Source organism: Lathyrus oleraceus, chromosome 1, assembly GCF_024323335.1.
Source record: "Lathyrus oleraceus cultivar Zhongwan6 chromosome 1, CAAS_Psat_ZW6_1.0, whole genome shotgun sequence".
Taxonomy (NCBI): Eukaryota; Viridiplantae; Streptophyta; class Magnoliopsida; order Fabales; family Fabaceae; genus Lathyrus; species Lathyrus oleraceus.
The window spans coordinates 272,333,614-272,356,790 of record NC_066579.1 but is presented as its reverse complement, the minus strand read 5'-3'; the positions used below and the strand labels follow the sequence as shown (position 1 = coordinate 272,356,790).

At 31.9% G+C, this 23,177-nt stretch overlaps 2 protein-coding genes across 2 annotated transcripts; one reads left to right on the top strand and one right to left on the bottom strand.

Moving 5' to 3' along the window:
* The first annotated feature begins 2,126 nt into the window (after positions 1 to 2,126).
* LOC127130286 (uncharacterized) lies at positions 2,127 to 10,462 on the top strand. The gene is made up of 5 exons (XM_051059325.1): positions 2,127 to 2,506; positions 8,132 to 8,393; positions 8,488 to 8,684; positions 9,614 to 9,801; positions 9,963 to 10,462. The coding sequence occupies exons 1-5, from the start codon at positions 2,412 to 2,414 to the stop codon at positions 10,247 to 10,249; spliced, it is 1,029 nt and encodes a 342-aa protein (XP_050915282.1). The 5' UTR covers positions 2,127 to 2,411; the 3' UTR covers positions 10,250 to 10,462.
* An 817-nt stretch (positions 10,463 to 11,279) lies between these two features.
* On the bottom strand, positions 11,280 to 12,160 carry LOC127130295 (dehydration-responsive element-binding protein 1E). The gene has a single exon (XM_051059334.1). It carries the CDS (start codon positions 12,016 to 12,018, stop codon positions 11,395 to 11,397), a length of 624 nt encoding a protein of 207 aa, XP_050915291.1. The 5' UTR covers positions 12,019 to 12,160; the 3' UTR covers positions 11,280 to 11,394.
* Between the last annotated feature and the right edge of the window lie 11,017 nt (positions 12,161 to 23,177).

Here is a 23,177-nt window from a genome sequence, read left to right as displayed (position 1 = left end):
ACAGGGTTTGTTGTTGCTTGTAAGTCTAGTTGTACTAAGCTACTAATAGTTGATTTCCTTTCTTGGGTTATGAACTCACCCCCCTAGACGTAGGTGTGATTTCATCGAACTAGATAAATAATTGATTGTGTTTTTTATTTCTTTTCTGATCCATCATCTAATAATTTTTATTGTAGTGGTTCTGGTTTGTCTTGTCGAACTAGTTGTTGAAGCATCGAGTTCGACATCTGTCTCCTGAGGAACATAATTTCAAGTGTGAAGTTTAAGATTTTGGAATACTGTATATTTGAGACATGTTTGTAGTCTCCATTTTATAGTAGATTTCCAAGGTTTATAAGACCTAAAGTCTTCTCTAAGACAACAATCTCATATGGCATATTTTATAGGTTCTCATTGTTTACCATCTAACGATCTATAGGGACCGATCAATCCTTATTAAGTATATTGTTAGGGCGTGATCATTTTATGGTTTAGAGGTAGTAGGATCTTCTTCTAGAATAGTTACCTTAGATGGAAAATGTCTGATCTAGTTATCCATCGTATCTGATGGTCTTTAGGTGCTTTCCCGACCTTAATCTAGTACAATGCTAGAGTGAGACCACTTTATGATTCCCAAATTCTAGTATAATATTTTGGGATAACCTCCCTCAACTATCTCAGAAGCCAACTATCACAATCTAACCTCCCTAGAGAAATACTTCAACTTTTCTAGACCTAATGGTATAAAGTTGAATGGGATAGGACATGGCCTAGACTAGAACACCTATAACTTATTTTAATTTGTGTAAAATAACTTAATACGATGAAGTAAGCATGTATTATCGAATTTTCAGATTCATTTGAATAAGCAAACAAACTCATAAAATCTAAATTAATAGCATAAAAAACACAATGCTTTCAAATGTGACAAAATCAAAGTGATTAATACTTTAAACATTCATTTAAGATGCAATCTAAACTAAACAAACAACGCAACAAAATAGAAACCGACGAACAATGTCTTAATCAATCTATAAAACCATAAAATAAAATAAAAATTGTATTTATGTGAAATCACTTATTAGAGAATGATAAAAAGAATGCATAAGTGATTATATGAAATATTATTATTAATAGTTTTTTTTTATCAATTTCGAGAATGTAAGAATTGACTTATTTGAACTTATTTGCTACCGTAAGTATTATGACACTATTTAAAAGAATTTTTCAAAACATTTTATGATACTTTTTATAAACTTTTTAAAACTTATTTTTACAAGTTATACAAGGTAGCTTATGTTTTGAATTAGAACCTGCTTGGATTGTTGTGTGAGACTCCTGATGTAGTAATTAACACTTTAAAGCTTAAATAATAAGTAAAGAAAGGGTGAAGTGAAATATGAAAAACATTTGTGTATCTTTCATAATATAATAGTAAATGACTTTCTCTTTTTTGGTAAACATTACTTATACAATAAACATTAATTTGTACTATAAACTACAAATAAATAAGATGTTCATCCAAAAGTCCCTTAAGTTATATTTGGATTGATGAAATGAAATGGAGTGAGATAAAATGATTTAAATTTATATTTTGTTATTTAGATGAATTAAAAATACGATGGAATGAAGTGAAACATTATGAAATGCATTCGATCCTATTTCATCATTTTCTATTATTTTTTGTACTATTCGATATTAGACAAAATGATAAAATTGCTCTTTTCTATCCTGAAATATCAAATAATAGAATAACATCATTATTTCATTCCGTTCCGTTCTGGTTAATTTCTTTCCACTTCACTTCATTCCACCATTTGATTGTTTGAATCCGTTAAAATCAAAATTGTTATAGATTCAATTATATTATTCATCATCATATTTCTTCTCTTATGATTTAATCACGTAATAAAAAAATTTATGGTATTTCTTTTTTTCAATATGTTAACTTTATTTCTTGATATCCAAAAAATAGTGTTAGTTTTAAAGATGTAAAAAGTGTATCTTTAAAACCATCCATCATGATGATGGATAGAACATCCATTTTTTAATGAGTTTATTTAATTACTCACTTAATTTTGATAACACAACAAGGTTATTTATTATCGATCACAATTAAAATACTAGTAATAATAAAATAATAACAATAATAGAACAATAATAATGCTGTGTCTCAAAGATATCATCATCACCATCTCCTCACGAGATTCTGCTCCTGTTTTAGGCACTCCTCAACTCGCTCCGAGTTGACTCATTCCCTTCCCATCCCATTTCAAGATCAACCACCGCCACCTCCGCCACCGTACTCCGCCGCTAATAATCCCCAATCACCTTCTCCGTCAATGCAAAACTCGCCGTCGATTATAGTCGGCACATCCTCTCCCATATCGCGGGAATAACCTTCCTTTTGACTTCGCTTTTCAGCGAATTCGATGGCTCTCCTTCGCTCTTTCATCCTCCTCGCCGCAATCTGTTCTTTCCTCCTCCCAATCGCAGCCAGCGACGGCGACACCGATCCGATTTACAAGTAAGCTCTCTCTCTCTCTCTCTCTCTTCCAGTTTTTCTACTTAACCAACCGAAAATAATCGGAGATTCTTCTGCAAATTTTTATCTAAGCGAATGATATGATTATGGCTTATTACAGTTTGATTGTATAGGTGCCGTAAAATTTGGAAGTTGGAATTCTCTTTTTGATTCGTAAATATTTTAGGATTGGATGATTTTTTAGTGCGGACTTGGGAAGTTTTAAGATTATGTTATATTTATAGTTTTTGCAGGGTGTTTTTAATGAATCTTAGTTTATGAACAGCGGACACCAGAAACTCTACGTCTACAAGGGTAATAATTTCTTAAAAATAAATAAGATAAATATAATTAGAAGTGTATGTGTCAGTGCTACAGTGATCTTAGTTATCTCGAGGAATTAATATTCAAAGATTTATGTGGATTCCTTGGTTTAACAGGAAATTAGTATGTGGATTGATTTCTAAGATTCTGATGCTTGCAATTAATGATGATGCATTTTTTTTGGTATGTTTAGGGGTTTGATATCATATTTTAACTTTTAAGCATGGAGTGTGAATGTGAGATTAGAGTTTAATGAAATAATGGTTTCTTCTATTATGGTATTTAACTTTTCTTTAGTGAGCAATTTACTTTAGAGAGCAAAATGTACAATCCCAATACTCAATTTTTGATGAATAAATCAATGGTTGATGTTATATAGTACATATTTATAACAAGTCATGAATGTGTTGCAATATCAGTCATCAATGTATTAATCAACCGTTGAGATTGATTATTCTAATCTCTGAATTGAATTGCTCGCTTTAGATGAACTAAATCTTGTATTATGTGGGTAGTTTGTAGTTATTCTTCTTGGAGTTGCATTGCTTCTGATGATTTTTGGAAGTCCCACGACCTGCAATAGGTGCGGTGAACAGTGTTTCTGGAACTAAATCCGTGTTTTCTATTTGTGTGAATTTTAGATAATGGTAACTGTGACGATTGAGAGATTTCCAGTGCTTTATTTTTGCATGGAACGATTTGTATTGTTCATAGCATTCTTGTTTGCAGACATCTTTACTAATTACCAGAAATTATTACCGTCACAAGTTTTTTTAGTTTGATCTTAGTTTGTGAATTTAAAATTTCATGCCAGCATGATTGGCAGTAGTTATGAGCCACAGCTTGTATATTATTAATGCAATGAATGCGTGGATCATTGCAATTGAAATTGTCAAGAAAGCATTTATGATTAATTGCAATTGAAGTTGGGGGCATTTATGATTCATTATTATTTTGTGGCTAGTAATGTTTAAATATGTAGAATGTTGATTTGTTGCCATGTTTTTGATCTTCATTTTTGTAGCATTATGTGCTTTTTTTTCTTAATTTTTGTTTGGGTGTAATTTAACTACACAGTATCGGAAGGATGACTCCAACTTAAACACATTTTTAGGCCATATCTCATTAATGTGGGCCTCTCAACAATTTTCTAGAAATATAGAGTCAGTTTATTTAGCAAAATGTAAAAGGGTTAGATGATTTAGTGCATTTCTTAATTCACTATTGCAATATTACCAATGTCTGTTTTCTTGAGTGATGATTGATAAATCCAATATTCGTGACAATGCAATCAGTAAAGAGTGAGCTTCTCGTAGATAAGAGATCGCAGTTTTTTGATTTTATATACAGCCATACAGGACGCTTTGTGGCGCCGTTATACCCGCAAGTGTGGATATTTGATAACACTTGTTGGACTCCTTGCTTGATTAACTCTTGAACTACTTTGTGCACCCACAACTATTTATATATAATAATTGTTGGCATATCTAGTTATTTTCTCTTTATATAATTAGTGTCACACCATAGCTGTTTTATCCTGACCAAATCTTAGATTACAAAAATAGACAGTCTTGTATACTTTAAGGCTATAAGAGATATCCTTTTTCCCGAAATGGGTTGCATTGGAACCTCTCCTGAAAAACAAAAACTTGAATTTAATGAGGATTTGATGGCAACCCTAGTCTCCATGTTATGCTCAAATATCTATACTATATAATACTTATTGGTACAATACAAGCACTAGTATTAGTGGCTTTATTATCGTCGTTAGAAACCTGGCTTGGGTTTTATCATCGTCTAGGCTCATTCATCAAACTTCAAAGTTCAAACTTACTTTTATTTGTAGTTGAATGTATAATTTACTTTATCCAACACATTCAAAAGAAAATTTTACAGCATTGTGTCTGAGGCTTTGCGCTTCATAACTTTTCCCTTCCTTGGCATGGATGCATTTGTGGTATTTTAATATTTGAATATAAGGTGTTACGTGCTTACGCGATACCAATCACAATTTACATTCAAAACTTCAAATAAAACCTTCTCATGAAGGTTCAATTTTGCAACTGTTATTATATTATTAAGAGTGGCTAGTAAAAAAATTAATAGGAGCATTAGTGAGAAATTATTATATTATTAAGAGCAGTTACGTTTTACTAATTATGCGTTTATGTTTAGAATAAATAAGGGAGGTTGAATATCATGGAATTTAAGGGAGGTGCAGACCCTCAAGTTCTGAAATCTTATTCTGTAATTCAATGTTATATATCAATTGGTTTCTATCAACCTGTGTCAGAGCATGTTTCATGGATATGTGATACACCGTGCCTGAAATGGAATTTCAAGTGTTTGATGGAGAAGAATATGCATACTGATGGTTACTATGCATTGATGAATATTTCAAAAAGAGTGAAACACCAGAGGAGGAGAAATTGACATAGGCGTTAATGTTACTCAAAGGTCGTGCTCGCAATGGTTGCACTGATGGAATCGACACCATCAACAGGTTAGTTGGCGTACCTTTTGGCTTGCATTTATTTGGCAGTTCAACGGAAATATCAGGATATATTGCCTATATCTTCCGACAAAGAAGAGGACCCTGAAATTAAATTACAATCATTAACCATTGAAGGTTCACTAGATGTTCAACAAGACGTTAATCAAGTAAATTTAAATCCAACGATGATATCAGCAAAGAAAGGTGGGGAAAAAAATAGAGAAGGGGGCATGCCATGATTATGGATTCGGTGAAAGAGAGCAAAATAGATTTATGCAAATTTATGGGTTTTGGTAGACTCGTGTCCCTGGATCGGAATGGACTGTGATACCATCTTAGAATGTGTGGGTTGGGCCTAACTCATCCCCACAAAAGTGGCTTATAAGGTGAGGGCTGCCCAAGCTTTATAAACACTATAGTGGCTATATTTCTAAGAAATGTGGAATAAATTCACCTCTTCAAACCAACACAATATAAGCGTTGGAGGATGAATGAAGGCAAACCAAATGCCACAACTAGGCGACTAGGGGCGGACCGCAATAAATGTGGAAATTTCAACAATTTTGATGGATATGAGTATTGTGTTCAAATCAAGGGAGACCCTGGCTAAAACAACTACCGGAGATAAATGGGCTTCACTCAAGTTGGAACCGCCACAACCACCACTACCACCATCAAAGCCGGCAGATCCAGACGGGTCCTTGGTGAAGGGTGGATTGTCCTCTAGTTTGATCGAACCGGCACTGTTAATGCATACTACTGACATGCTATGTTTTTGGGTCTAACAGAGCGTATAATCCAGGCAAGAGTTATCATGTTTCACGCCTTGCTCGGATTCTGGTGGGCACTTGTTTTATCCAATGAATCACCTTAAGAATCACTAGGAATCAAAACGGAATGTGATCATTCTATTATGTATGGAAGTTACTTTTATTAGCCGTTACTGTTTTTAATATTAACTTTCTGTAGGCATTATTAAATATTTGTTTGGGGAGTGTGAATAAAATGAGGAAACCATAGGTTAGATGGGTTATCCTGGAAAATTAGATAAGGTTATTTGGGAGGGAGAGACCAATCTCTCAACTTTCTTAGAAACTCATTGTAATACCTATTAAATTTCATTGTTTGGTAATAATTTTTATCACATGTAATAGGATTTCAAGTGTAATGATGCTTAAACAAGTCTACCACATAATGGTTATGTTCCCCAAGCATGCCTAAAACGACAGGGATTTAGTACTCAAAATGCAACAGGAAAACTTAAGCTCCTTAATGCATAACATTTGCCTCACAGTTGCAGAGCTTGATTCTATAGATGAATCTGACATGTCAATTCAGTCCATCCCCAAAGGAGGTTAACAAAGTTGTAGTGAGTCTCAACCCTGCAGTTGCCTGCATAAATGAAGTCTCAACATTCTATTGCAAACCCATCTCTAAAGGAGGTGAACAAAGGTGTATTGAGTATCAACTCTGTAACTGCCTGGATAAATGAATCCCTGAACCAGAGAGAATGAAGATATCTGTCATTGTAATTTTGCAGTGAGCCAAGGAAGCAGTTTGTTAAAGTTATGGAAGTAAAAAAATAAAAAAACAGAAATGATAAAAACTTCGAATAGGACAATGATGTAATATTTTTGATAATAGCTTGATACAAAATTCTAAACATTAGCCCCTATATATAGGGATATAAGACTCCTAATTCTAGATAAATAGAGAAATCAGAAAATAGATCATAATAATTACTAAGTAGTATGAAAACTAAAACATTTTAAATTAATCTTATGAGATAAACTGTGATAATTTGAACTTAATTCCCCACTCTAATAATCTAAAACTAAAACATTTTAAATTAATCTTATGAGATAAAGTGTGATAATTTCAAACAAGAGTAACCCAATTCAACATTCTAATAATTTGAACCTTGTAATTTGTCATTTTCTTCATCAATTTTGAACTTGTTATGCTCTTTTCATGGTTGCTGAGTTGTGTTCTTATCTTGTGATTTGTGAATTTGTCCATCAATTTTGAACTGTGAAGTTATTTTGTATCATGGAATGGTCTAGATTTATTTGTTGCTTGCAGAATATTTCAATTTTCATTTTGGTTTGATTTATAACTAGGTTAGAATGTTGAATATTTACTAAATTCATAATATTAAATTGTGGAGATATTACAATAGATGTTTTAAACATTATTTTGGTATTAGGTAAACACTTGCGACTCTTCAAAACAAGTCTATGAAAATTCCACAATCTTTGACAACCTTGTACCCTCATATTCTTTTGAAAGATTGTACAATTTTTTGATTGTTTATAGCTTATGCAATCCTGATCATGCTCTTGAACACAATCTAGTGAGATTGTGAGAGATCACCCAATATGTATTTACAATCAGTGGGGTTCTGTACATGATAGTCAAACTGCAAGTTTCATAGTAAGATTACAGGGTCTTAATATTTTTAACACCTTTAATGATTTTGATTGCATGCAGAATCACAATCCAATAGGATCACATGGGTTTGGTGATGTTAAGCGTGATCAACAGTAAACAAAATTAGTAGAAGTAGGAAGTTTTGTAATTAGAATTGGAAATAGGAAATAAAAACATTTTCTAAAACCAATTTTTCACAGGTGTAGCAAATGATGATTGGAAGATTCATAAACTGTATATATACTCTGCTGAATGATTCAGCATTGACCTCTATGCTAACAAAGTTACTGCTGTTATTATGTGATTTCAATAGAAATTAACAAAAATTGATTATTTTATGTTCAATTCTTACCATATTTGGTTGTGAAATTGAATTTCAGGGGCTGTGTAGAACAGTGCGAGAAATCTGGGTGTGTAGGGGCTAGGTGTTTTCAACATTGTAAATTCTCATCAGATGGAAAACCTATTGATGGTCCATGGTATATGCATGAACCACTTTACCTGGAGTGGAAACAATGGGACTGTCGTACTGATTGTCGGTATCACTGCATGCTAGTTAGAGAGGAAGAAAGAACGAAACTTGGTGAAACGCCGGTCAAGTATCATGGAAAATGGCCATTTAGGCGCATTTATGGGATTCAGGTTCTTTCATGAATATCCTATGAAAGGTTTAAGGGTAGTAGTGTGCTAATTTGGTGGTTTTGGTTTCTGATTGTAGCATGGATATATGTTTCAGGAACCTGTGGCTGTTGCTCTGTCTGCCCTTAATCTTGCTATGCAGTTTCATGGCTGGGTATCCTTCTTCATTCTTGTTTACTACAAGTTGCCTCTTAGGCCAGATAAAAAGGCTTATTATGAGTACACCGGCTTGTGGCATATTTATGGGATTCTATCGATGAATGCATGGTTGTGGAGTGCTGTTTTTCATAGTAGGTAAGTTGTTCACTTTATTTGTTCTTATTGTAGTCTGGGCTGTATGCTTCCATATATTAAAGGAAAAATATATCATGCGGTCTTTTAAGTTGTTTAACTGTACCCGATGAGTCCTTTAAGGTTTTTTGTCCCACATATGCCCTCTAAGTTTTATAACATGCACACTATTACCTTTTTTCACATATTCCATTGTAAAAATACACATGTGTCGGTTATGTTACTGATGCAGCATGAATGAGGTTTCCGACTTATCTTACGTGTACCACTTTTCCATCTCTTAAGTGTAGTGCTTGCCCATTTTAGAATTAGGTTAAACGTTTGGGACAAATATTGCACAAGATAGAAGAATAATATGCTACATAGCCCTAGAGGTATTCGTCATCCAATGTATGAAAACTTCAAAGGATATTTCCTCCATTCCTCTTCTCTCTCGTACAATATTTGTCCAAAATCATCTAACCTAATTCTAAAATGGAAAGGAGTTACATGTAGGATAAGTGGCCAACCCTGTTAATTTACAGACATGTATTTTTGTAAATAATGCGTGAAAAGGGCAACAGAATGCATGTAATAGGAATTAAATGACTAATGTGGGATAAAAATATTTAAAATACTAATTTGGTACAATTAAACATCATAAAGGAACATAGGACGTGTCTTGCCTATGTTATGGTTCAGGATTGAAATACTAACTCAAACCTCGGTTGTTGTTTCTTTGTGGTGCCTTAATATTGATTTTCTTTTTATTGTATGTTTTAACATTAAAAAAGGAAATTTTACATCACAAACACACATAGAGCATCCTACATCACAATCACGAACAATGTAGAAACTCGCAAGGCATTTGCATAAAACGATGTATTTCCTAAATATGGATTTATCCTTTGATTTCTATTTTGATGTGTATTTCAATCTTTTATCATCTGTAGAGCTGTCGAATTAACAGAGAAGCTGAATTATTCTTCTGCTGTGGCCTTACTTGGGTTTTCCCTCATTCTAGCAATACTCCGAGCTTTTAATGTGAGGGATGAGGCTACAAGAGTCATGGTTTCTGCTCCCTTGGTTGCTTTTGTGACAACTCATATCATGTATCTGAATTTCTACGAACTGAACTATGGTAATCTTTTAATTTAAAATGCATTGCTATTATTGTTGTTGCTGTTGTCTTTTGAGTTACACATCTTATAATTTTTATGTTCCCTACTAGATTAATGTTTAATGACTTTTATTACAGCAAGCATCCTCTATCTGAATATTTACTCGTATAATCTTTTCCAGGTTTGAACATGAAAGTTTCGATGTTGATGGCTGTTGTCCAGCTTCTTATTTGGGCATTCTGGGCCGTTGTTTCCAGCCATCCGTCACGATGGAAATTATGGACAGTGGTGGTGGGAGGAGTCCTTGCTATGATCTTAGAGACATATGACTTCCCACCTTACATGGGTTATGTTGATGCTCATGCTGTATGGAATGCAGCAAACATTCCCCTCACATTCCTTTGGTGGAGTTATATAAGGGATGATGCTGAATTTAGAACCTCTGCTCTTCTTAAGAAGGTTAAATAGTGTTGTCGAATAATCGAAGTTGAAGGGTGGATCAGATGAAGGATATTCATATGCTTACTTTGATCTGTATATTAGAACCATTTTCCTTTTCCTCGTGGTGAACACTTCTTTAAGTGCTTATCGCGATGGTTTCCATGTTTTTGAATTTGTAACTTTTGTTTTTCTCATGTATGAAACATACTTGTTAATGTAATTTAAATTTGTCATGCCTTACACAGCCTTGTAAATTTGTAACCCCTATCTTTTTTTTATCTCTTCCTTTATTTGGTGTAGAAGGTCGCTATAAAACAAAACTACTTTTTACTCGATCTTCAATCAAAATTAGGGATGAAAATTTTAAGTCCACATCTTCAATTATCTTTATCTTAGCTTTTTTTTATAGCTTTTGTGGGGTTGACTGAAATGGACAGACACGATCGATTGCCATCCTAATCAAAATTTATGACCATTTGCCACTCTAATCAAAACTTCTGATTACCGAAATGTTATAAAGAGAATATCAAGAAAAATAGTTAGAAAAGTAGTTTGTTTTATGTAACTTTTTTGTTGAAATAAAAAGAAAATTGGATTTTTTAAATACCCGTAATTAGAACTTAGGTCATTGAAATTAAAAAAAAAAAACTACATTAATAGCAAGGTAATTTAGGATAAAAATACCTAACAAAATAAAATTAGCTTGACTTTGTTTATGTTTTAGATTACTAAGTTAAGAATTATTTTTGCGGATTGACTTTAAGGCCAATTTGCAGAAAATATAGAATGACTTTAATGCCAAGTTGAAGAAGAGATCGACTGACTCTAAGGCCAAGTGCATAATGGTTCTGGTCCTTCTTTTAATTGCTTTTAGTCATTTTTCAAAATACTAACTAATATTTGGCATACTTTAGACTCATTAGATTCAGAGCTTATGCAATTATTGATAAATTAAAGCATTTTAATGGTGAGGCATAGTTTTGATGAAATTGCAGCCAAATTTCAATAGTTTTTTTGTTTGATGAATACCAAATTCCAATATAGATACATAGATAGATATTTTAACATTCCAAAATTGTATATTCTCTTTTCTTATTTACAGAAAAGAATACAAAAACATAATCCTTTTCAATTTTACAATCTACACAAAAACTGAACCAAACACATCAAATTTAAAAGCTCCATAGTGATATCTCTTCATCTCGATAGTCTTGTACATCAATATGTTCATACTCATCATGATACTCAAAACTATGTGTAGGGGACATTAGAGCCATATTCCTCCATAACTCTGGCATATTCAACCCTTCCTCCTCTTCTTCCACTTCCATACAAAACATACTCAGCTTCTCTGTGGCGACGATTGCTACAACTGTATCAATGTCCTTAGTCATTACAATCTTGTCTGGTCTGAAAGCCTCGGCGGCTTCTGTCGCCGCTTTTTGTATATCTTTTGTATCCGAGGTTGCCGGAATAGGGAGTCGCCACACGGAGTCTGCGAAATTGAGACAGGCGTAGCGGCCTCTCAATGCCATTGCTGCAACATCGTGGGCTCGGGCGGCCATCTCGGCGGTTGGAAAAGTCCCTAGCCAAATTCTAGTCTTCTTGTTGGGCTCTCTCATTTCACAAACCCACTTATCTAAATTCCTCTTCCTCACACCTCTATACACCGGGTGGCGGGTTTCCTTGAATATCTTCCTCCCTGCCCGCTTCTTCGGGCAACTCGACGCTAACCGGACCTCCCCGTAGGAAGCTTTTGAGGAAATGGTGTGTGAATTTGAAGAGATGTTCAACATATTGAAGTGTTTAGAAGGTTTTGAGAGAGAAAAAGGGAAGTGATGATAGAGTTAGTGTTAAGAAACTGAAGAGTAATGTGTGTTATATATATAGGAAAACATGGTTTAAGGTATCAACAGTGTGAGAGTATTTGTAAGTGTGTGTGTTTTGTGTGAGACGAGTGAGTGAGTTGGGATATTTTAGGAGGGTGAAAAGACAGCTCGTTGGCTAGTTATTAAGGCAGTTCTGTGATTGGTCATAAATTATTTGGAAAGAGAAAGGGAAACAGATGAGAAAAGAGAGTAGAGGAAGAGAGAGAAAGTGTGACATATAATGAGGAACAATACTTGGCTCAAAATCAACAATGTTAATAAAATATCCTCCCTTTTTTTGTTTGTTTGAAAGACATTTTACAAGATACCTAAACCGTTACTGCCTCACTATATAAGGTTATCAAAGGTTTCATAAGAATTTACTATTTTGGCTCTTTATCCCCTTTTCATTTTATTAATAATTTTTGTATTATATTAAGAAAAGTATTCTTAGAAATATACTTATTTTGGTCCTTAACTTTCTTTTATATATATATATATATATATATATATATATATATATATATATATATATATATATATATATATATATATATATATATATATATATATATATATATATATATATATTCATTTTTCATGACATTGAATAATATTCATGTTTTGATTTTTAATTTGGATTTACAACGAGGACGACAAACTAGTATGATAGTTAGATAGTGGTATTGAGTCGGAATCTTCGTCTTTAACTATAGTAGAGATGATGTACCTTCAAATACTAAGACATTCAACTTAGTATGTGTTTAAAATGAAAGCTATAAAACATATAGTTTGAGAGGTGTTGATATGGAACTTATGTAGTTTTGAAGATGTGGTATTGAATTTGGGCAAACCTTAAGTCTAATCCATAATAGTTTTCGGGACGTCTTCATTTGTTGTTGACAAAGTTCTTTTTTTAGGGTAACACTTAAATATGTAAGATTTCTTTTGTGAGGTCGTAGTTGGTTGTCTTGGCGTCCTTTTACTCTTGGTCGTAGTTGATTATGAGGTTTTTGTTATGATTTATTGACAAACGAGTATGTTTTATTGTGGATTGGACCGATGATCGAGTTAACTTGTGAGCATAATCATTTTGAATTTAGTGTGTTTTTAAACTCGTGTTAGGTGCTATTGACATCCTTTAATCTCTAAAAGGATTTCATCGGCCAAATGTAAATGTTCCATTCTCTCTCAAGAAGGAATCTTTAGATTGAGGTGGAGGTGGTGTTATTACTCTCAAAAACTTAGTGGCAATACCTCTCTTGTCATAAATACAAATTTAGATGGAGATATTAGGTTGCTTAATTATTCAGTCTCTCCTCGTCCCAACTAAATAAATAATTAGAGAAGTTGACTTTATTATTATTTAGATTATTCTTAGCTCCCTTTATATGAAATATTTGATATATGAATTCTGAAACCTTGACATGTTTCCAAATATAGGATACACTATATATGAAAATGAGAGTAGAATACTTTTTAAAATTTTCCATGTTTTTTGAAATTGTTATCTTTCATTTATCTCAAATTTTTTGTTTGGAATGAATTATATTTTTTATGTTCGACTGTATAATTTTTTGCATTTAGTTTCTGCCGTCTTTATAGTAAGCATATTACAAATACATGAATATTGTTAAGGAAAAGAATATATTTGTCTCTCATGTGTGTATTTTATGGAGTAATATTGATATTGATCAAAGTGTGACTGTGCCCACTTGACACGCGTGTCTTATATACATGGTTAAGAAAGCTCTCAATTGGGAGCAGTTAACTGAAAATTTTCTTTGTGAAAATTATCGGAGCCACATTAGTTTTGCCTGCATAGTTTTCTAGTGCATAAAACATACAAGTATTTATGATTTATCAATCAACAAAATTATATGTACATAACATGGAAGAATTAAAATCCATTCTTTGCTTTTCCAACTTGAAAAGTTAATGTATCGTAAAACAATATGATAAAATTTTTGGTGTAATTCCTAGAGGTCAATAATTTTTATTAGAATTTGGTATTTGTATCAAATTATCTAATAATAATAATAATAAGAATTTTTTTTATTATATTTGTTTTTTCAAAATAATAAAGTTTCTAGAATAACTAGTCCATTTGATGAAATATTAAGTCTGACTTAATCGTGAGATCCCATTAAATATTGGGGCACTGTTCTTAAAGTATTCATAGTCACATTTTATTGTAAAGTGAGATAACATTAAGCATTGGGACTATTTTGTTGATAGACTTGTTCTTAAAGTATTCATAGTCACACTTTATTGTAAAGTGAGATAACATTAAGCATTGAGACTATTTTGTTGATAGACTGATGATCACATCTCATAAATCATTGCTAACGAGTTGACAAGTCTTCACATAAGTATAAATATTAGGATCCTAGATGCATAGTTGAGTAATTTTTTGTCTTCACGGATAATGAGTTATCAAGTCTTCACATAAATGTACTATTCATAATATTTATACTCAATTGAAATTCTATGAGAATACTATATAGAATGTTATGCAAATGTCATAAGTTATTCTCATGGTGATAGTGGTGTATATCATCCTTCAACCTAAAACTAATATGGACCTAGATGCATAGTCGAGTAATCTATTGTTGATCAAAAGTTGTTTGTAACAGAATGACCATACATTGGTTGATAGGTACTCCACAAATAATGTCGAGGGACATGAGCGACCTAGATGGAATTTGCATCTCCTATATAACATAATGAATGTTTAAGGGTCTAATATTGAATCAGACAAGGGTGACAAAATCTATGCCTAGTTTTCCATATATACATGAGTTCAAAATGATAATTATATAGATAAGCATTATCACTAAAAGTTTTTGTTAAATCACATGACATTTTTGTCACTTGGATAACAATGATGCACTGCTAAATACTACTCATTGTTTATTATATCAAATATGTAATTAGATATAGTTACCAACATCATGAGAATCTATAGGGTCACACACATAATGATAGATTGATGGAAGAAAATTAATAAGTAAAGCCTATTCAATTATGCAATCTTGTAATGAGCGGACATTAATTAGAGAAATGCGACACAACTTAAGGTACAATGTGCTTGAGTACAATGTGAAACATTGTAATGTATAGTGTAGTTAAGTAAAATACAAAACATGGTAAGGTAATGCGCTTAAAGGGAATACAATACACTGTTGTACGATGCGCTCAAGGGAAGTATGTTACATTGTAAGGTACAACATACTTAAGTGAGTTTGTTCAGCTTGTAACCCACACAAGCAGTTCTATAAATAGAACTCTTGTGCTAAAGTATTTATTCTTGACCAAATAATATTTGTGAAACACACACACTCTCTCTCTCTCTCTCTCTCTCTCTCTCTCTCTCTCTCTCTCAAAGAATTCATTCATAATAACTAGCACTGAGATTGAAGGCACTTTATTCATGTTGACTGGGTAGAGGTGTTGTTGTTTGCTCAACGCTCGTGATCGTTCTTTAGATTCTGCATCAATGGTTAGTTTCCACAAGAGGTAACCATCCAATCACTAATCAATCATGTTCACTAGTAAGAATCAACTTAACATAAATTTTTTTTACTGCCTATTTTAACCGCGATTTTCTTCAAATGATATCAGAGTTGTAGCACCCCAACTTTAGTTATTTATTTTTAATCAAATTGATATTATATTATTTTATTTATTTGAGTGATATATGTGTTTTATTTAAACTACTGATAATTTATTTAATTCAATTAATATTGAAAATATTAGAAATAATAGAATTATTACTTGAGATAATTGAGTTCATTAGAATAATTAGATGATTATGATATTTTAATTAAATTAGAGTATTATTTGAATTAAAATGAAATAATAGAAATAGATTAGAAAATAGAAATTATAATGAGGGTGTGAGGAGAGTGAGGGGTGAGAGGAGAATAAGAGAATTAAGGTAAATATTAAAGTGAGGAAGAGTTTTGTCGGATCGTGAAATTGAGGAAAATTGCATATCATTCATATTTGCATTGTAATTGTTGTAGGTGTGAGTTAATATTGTGTGATTGATGTTAATGTTATGAGTAACTATCCATGCTGTTTATTTTCCCGATTATTCTCACTCCTTTTTTGTTTGCTGTGTTGCTTATTGTGATGATGATGATGCAGATACTCAGGTAGATGAGCACTAGATGTTGCTTGTTATTAAGGATTAGCTTAGATGTCAACTTTTTTATATTTATCATTTTGACTTTAGTCTTCAACGGTGTCGCTCTGATAGTGTAACATTGGGACGAGTTTATATTATTTGATGTTGACTTATTTGCTTATGTTGAGATTAAGTATTTTGTTTTGATGATAAATGATATGTTTTAGTTGAGATATTATGATTTGAATTTCCGCTGTGCTGTTATAAAGTTTTTGAGAAACATGGTTTATGAGCGAGATGTGTGACACTTTAATGTTGAAATAAGTTGTTATTGCATGTTTTCCTTTTAAAAATGTGCGTTGAAGTTTTAAGGTGTTACAAGAGCCACTTACAAAACTATGAGTTAAATAGTTGTTTATCTTATGTATATTTTGTTTTAATTTTATTAGACATATATAAAGAATTAAATAATAATAATAATAGAGAAATTAAATATTGACACCATGATTTATAAAATTTGGATGTTTAATGTTGACTGTGCTTTGTTAGCGATATTTGTATGGTGAAGCAATGATTCTTCGACCATCCATAATGATACAAATATGTTGACGGTTTATGTATGATATAAATAATTTTGGTGCGATATCAGTATATTTGATATAATATTTTTATTTCATTCATTTGATTAGTATAATTATGTTATACATTTGAATGATCAATGTTGATTCTGCTTTGTAACTGACATTTGTATAGTGAAACAACAATATTTTGATTAGTTATATTGAAAAATCGATCATTATGTTTTTGATGGTATGGACATGTTGCATTAGGGTTTATGATGCGCTGCAGAACCCTAACTAACTCCGCGTAGTGTGATGAATCACTAAAAAAATAATTTATTTAATTAACAGAATTTAATAATAATAATAATAATAATAATAATAATAACAATAATAATAATAATAATAATAATAATAATAATAAAAGTGAGGATCAATTTACTCCAAGAGTAAGTTCAAATCATAACATTTGAATTGAATCTAATCTAATGGTTAAATTAGCTTTTATACTTAATTGACCATTAGATTAGATTCAATTCAAAGACTATGATTTGTAGTAAGTTAAAAAAACTTACTCTTAGAGTAAGTTAATCATCACTCTAATAATAATAATAATAATAATAATAATAATAATAATAATAATAATAATAATAATAATAATAATAATAATAATGGTTAAATATGTTTGTGTTCCTCCTAAATATCTCAAATTTCATTTTTAGTCCCTCAAAAAATTTCTTTCAAGGAGTGGTCCTCATAAAAATTTTCATCCATACTTTTGGTCTCTCATACAACTTAGCGACACTTTTTACAACTCAGCGATTGGATTAGCGATGGTTTCAGCGATGATTTATTACCTAGTAACTAAATTAGCGACCGTTTTAGTGAAGATGTTAGTATTAGAGACCAAAACTGTGGATGTAAATTTTTAGGAGGATCATTCTTTGAAGAAAGTATTTTGAGGGAATAAAAATAAAATTCGAGATATAACATATTTAACCCTAATAATAATGATAATAATAATAAAACTTAAATGTGTGTTCATTATTGTTGTCTTGTGTTGAGCGGTTATGACCTTAATTTTTGTTTCTTTTTCTTTGTTTTGGAAATTTTTAAATACGATCTACATGTCATGACTTTCTCTTTTCTTTTTATATGTAATTTATTTTTCATCTCATTTCGTTTTATATAAAATGAATATTCTTTTATGTAATCTAATGAAGAAAAAGAAGAATACAATTTTAAAAGAGGACAACCAATGAGGTCTAGCTTGGAGAAACATATATCATTCTTAGATTTAACTTAGGTTCTCTCATTGACTTGAGAGAACAATTGTGCTAGAGACTATCACAATATCATCTTTATTATATAAAACTAACAAAGTCTGATAGTAAACCCTAGAAACCCATTTTTCTCTCCTTAACCCATTTGATGATGACACACCATCATAACCTTTTTGCATGTCTCTTTGTTTTATTAAATATTTTTGTCATATATATTTTTATCTTTATTATAATAAAAGTAATAAGGTCTGATAGCAAACCCTAGAAACCTATTTTCCCTCCTTAACCTATTTAATGATGACACACCATCATGACCTTTTTGTATGCCTCTTTGTTTTATTGAATATTTTTGCCATATATTTTCATTTATTTATTAAATCCTTAAACCATTTCTATTACTACTTTTGATAGAAAGAAAAAAAAAACTATTATAATTTTATTTATTAACAGTAATGATGACAACAATGTCATAATTTACATTGTCGTCAACTACTTTTGAGATATATTCTAGCAATAAATGATTCCCAATGCCCCTCTATATAAATCAATATTTTGCCACACATTTACCACTATCTCTCCATCATCTACATCTTTTAATAAACAAACATAAATCATTTTAAGAAATCCAATGGCTTCAAACAACTCTTTTGAAAAAAATGGAAAGTTTCTCCACAAGAAAGTTAATGGAGAGTTTCTCGATATGAAAGTTGCAAATACTATTGACAATGAGCACAACACTTAGATAACGAGTTTTCTTGCAAGAATGAAAACATATCATATGGAGTTTGAAAACCATAGTGTAAGTGATGCATATATATTCTCCAATAAATCGATTCTGTTTGAAAATACAAATTTTTTGCATTTTATATTTTTTCTCTCATAATGTTTGTCTGATCTGTTTGGTTATGGAGGAGCTGGCAAGACTTACATTTCGAGAGCAGTGTGTGCAACATTAAGGTCGACAAGTGAGTTTGTCCTAACAGTAGCATCAAGTGGGATAACTGCATTGCTAATTCCTGGGGGAAGAACAATACACTCAAGGTTCGGAATCCTATTAAATGGTGATGAATATTCGACGTGTGAAATAACTCCAAAAGACCCTTTATCTAATTTAATATGTCGTGCAAAGCTTATCATATGAGATGAAGCACCTATGATGCACAAACATTGTTTTGAAGCTGTTGATCGTACTTTTAAGGATATACAGAGAGCAAAAAATATTCTATTTGGTGGAAAGGTGGTTTTGTTGGGTGAATATTTTCGTCATATTATTCATATTATACCTAAAGGAACAAGACAAGAAGTTTTCCGTTCTACTATAAATTCTTCTCCTCTTTGGAGTTTTTGTGAAGTGCTTATGTTAACCACTAACATGAGACTTCTAACTAGAGGTACAAATTCAGACATTGAAGAGAGAAAGAGTTTTTCAGAGTGGATTTTGGGAATTGGTGATGGAAGTATCAGAGACGCTAATGATGAAGATATCAAAGTCCAGATACCATAAGATTTGTTGATTACTAGCTTTGGTGATCCACTTTCAACTATTGTTCAAAGCACGTATCCAGATCTAATGCATAACATGAGTGATCCATCATTTTTTCAGAATAGAGCTATATTGGCTCCAAATAATGAAATTGTAGATGCCATAAATGACTACATGTTGGATCTAATACCTGAAGAAGAAAAATCAAATATGAGTTATGACTCTCCATGCAATGCTAGATCAGATGTTGACATGGAAGATGATGTGCACACTCATGAACTTCTAAACACCATTGTTTCTTCTGGACTTCCAAATCACAAGTTAAGATTGAAAGTTGAAGTCTCGGCCATGCTATTGAGAAATATAGGACAATCTTTAGGATTGTGCAATGGCACCCGGTTGATAATTACAAAAATGGGAAGGTATGTGCTTGAAGGAAAAATTATATCTAGTTGCAATATTGGTGAGAAATTTTTTATTCCAAGGTTATCACTGACTCTTTCAGATAAAAGATTTTCTTTCAAATTTTAGCGTCGACAATTTCTATTGATTGTTTCATTCACCATGACTATCAACAAGAGTCAAGGTCAGTCACTCAAACATGTTGGAGTATATCTGACCCAATAAATTTTCTCTCGTGGACAACTATATGTTGAACTATCTAGAGTTACTTAAAGGATATGCTTAACGATACTAATAACTGATGATGAAGGTGATGATTGAAATGCAATTGGAAATGTAGTTTACAAAGAAGTGTTCAAGAATGTTCAGAGTTAGTTAATAGATTATTTATATAAAACTATGTAATTTCTTTTATGATATTTAAAACTTTTCTATTTTCATTTATGTGTTATTTCATTCAGCACAACTATTTTTTCCATTCATGAGAACCTATATTATTATACTAATATGAATGTTATATATGACATTTTAAAATACTCGTGCATCGCAAGGGTCTGCGTCTAGTTTTATGCTATATGTATGTTGATGCATGTGAATATATGTTGATGACTGCAAGAGATAATTTATATGATAAATAAGTCGGTATGATCAAATTAACCATGAATTCCGTAAAAATAAATATTAAATTTAAGCTTTTTAGTATTTAGCACTCATCAGAACTAGTATCAAATAATGTATGTATCGCCCACCAAGAGGTGCATGTTCTATATTAGTAAGATATAATATCCAATTTTTAAGCATTGGGTTTAACTAAACTAAACTAAATTAATTATAATAAGGTTATATATGTTTATAAGCAAAAGTTAAAAACAAACCATATAATAGATTAGAATAAGGAGTTATTTATCCAAGTGATAAAATTCGAGAGGTATATTAGATCCAATTGGAAGGAGTTCCTATGAAAATAATTGAGTTTTGTGTAATTATCCTAAAACAAAGTGATATATGGATCTCGATCCACTAGAAAATCTTCCAACGAGATTTTTCAATCAAATTCTGAGGGTAATTTAATTTGAGTAATATAGTATAAGCGTATTTAATTAAAGACCTAATTGAATATGTTTTTTATGATAATTATATCTGTAAAATCTTTAAAATTTAGATTTCCATATCAACAAACATATCAAAAAACATTTTGAGATCAATCCTTTACAAGAAAAAAATGTTTGGTACAAAATTTCTGGATTCGCACCGAAACATGAGGATTATCCTCAAACATGAGAAACAGTTGAATGTATTAGAGACACTTATTCCCAAAGAGGAGGTTCATAGTTCTTCTCCTAAGACTGAATTAAATGCTTATAAAAAACATGTTGATGATGACTTAGAAGCTGGTTGTCTCACGCTGGCTACCATGGAATATGAATTTCCAAAACAACATAAGAACATGACAATGTTCAATATGATCGAACACCTAAAAATGCTCTATAAAGAGTAGGATAGGCATGAGAGGTTTGACATTTCAAAACCCCCCATTTCTAGGAAATCTAGCTGAGGGAGCCTCTATAGGTCTCCATATACTCAAGATGATGGGGTATATGGAGAACCTTGAGTGATTGAGTTTTCCCCTCATGAAAGAGCTTGTGACTGATTTGATGATGTAATCATTTCCGAAGAGCTTCAATTATTTTATCCTAAATTTCAATATGAATGATATGGACAAAACTTAACCATAGCTACTAGGCATGTTGAGAACTGCTGAGCAGAATCTGAAATAAAAGGAAACACCATTCTCATGGTCAATAATGGAAATTTGACGAAGTAGAATAAAAGGACCAATAAATAGGGTAGTAAAGGGGAAGGCAAAGAAGTTTCCATGCCTAAACTTACTACTCATGCTTTGAATCCTAATAGAGGTATATCTAAGGAGAGAACTTGCTTCTATTGTGGTAAGATCTGACATTAGAAGAGAAACTTCCAGAAGTACCTAAAAGATAAAAAGAATGGAGTAGAGACTGCAAGTTCATGTATTTTTGTTATAGAAATAAATTTATCTACTTATGCATCATAGGTATTGGATAGAGGACGAGGTTCTCACATTTGTACTAATGTGCAAAGACTAAAAAGAAGTAGAGAGTTGGTAAGGGGTGAAGTTGATCTACGAGTTGACAATGGAGCAAATGTTTCTTCTGCTTTAGCCGTATGAACTTACATATTAAATTTACCTAGTGGTTTATTGATTCAGTTAGAAAAATACAACTATAAGTCTACAATTAGATGGAATACTATTTCCATTTTTTGTTTGGACACATTTGTTTTTTATTTATTTATAATAAAGAACAATCATTGCTCTATTTATTTAAATGATATATTCTATGCTACCGCGCATATGAACAATGGATTATATGTCAGTTAGAGTACCCGAATAAGACACAACTCGTCCTATTAGGGTACCATAAATCCATTAGTGGTGTGGCACTGAAATATCTCATCATACATTTTACTATGGTGAGATGTGATTCTTTCGGAGTTTCTTGAAAACTGGTAGAAATACACACAACAAACATAATATTAAAACAAAATGTAGTTAGATAAAGGAGGGAACCAATCATACCTCAGTACATGTTTTTTCAAAGGGATTTCTTCCCTCATCCTTGTCCAAGTTGCAAGAGGTTCTTATTAGAGTGGAGGTAGATTTTAATTTGTCCATGCCGAATCTTTTAAGTAATTATTTACAGTACTTCACTTGATGGGTGTGAGGCCTTTTGAGTAATTATTCCTCTCGGTTGGAAATAAAACTGAGGTGAAAAGTAGCGTAGTTTTATATTAAAAATAAAATATTCAATAAGGCGCCACTTTTAATGAGATAAAAATATAAACAGAGGCTTATGGATTCTAAGCATGTACACGTTATATGTTTACCCCTTGGTTTTCAAAATAAATGACAAAATATATTGTATATTTTTTTTAATAAAAAAACTAGGGTGTGTCCAGGAATTATACCTCAGTTTTTCAATACGTGAGGTGAAATCGTTGTCATATAATGTATTATTTGTAGTAGTGCTCACCACATCGGTGTCTATGCCTGGCATATTGGAGGGAGTCCAGGCGAACAAGTCGACATTCTTAATGAGTTTTCGACTAGTTCCCTTTCCTCCTCTACAAATAGAAATGTACATATCTTTGTCACCTGGTGGGTGTGAGGGCTTCTTTGGACCTCCTTCAAG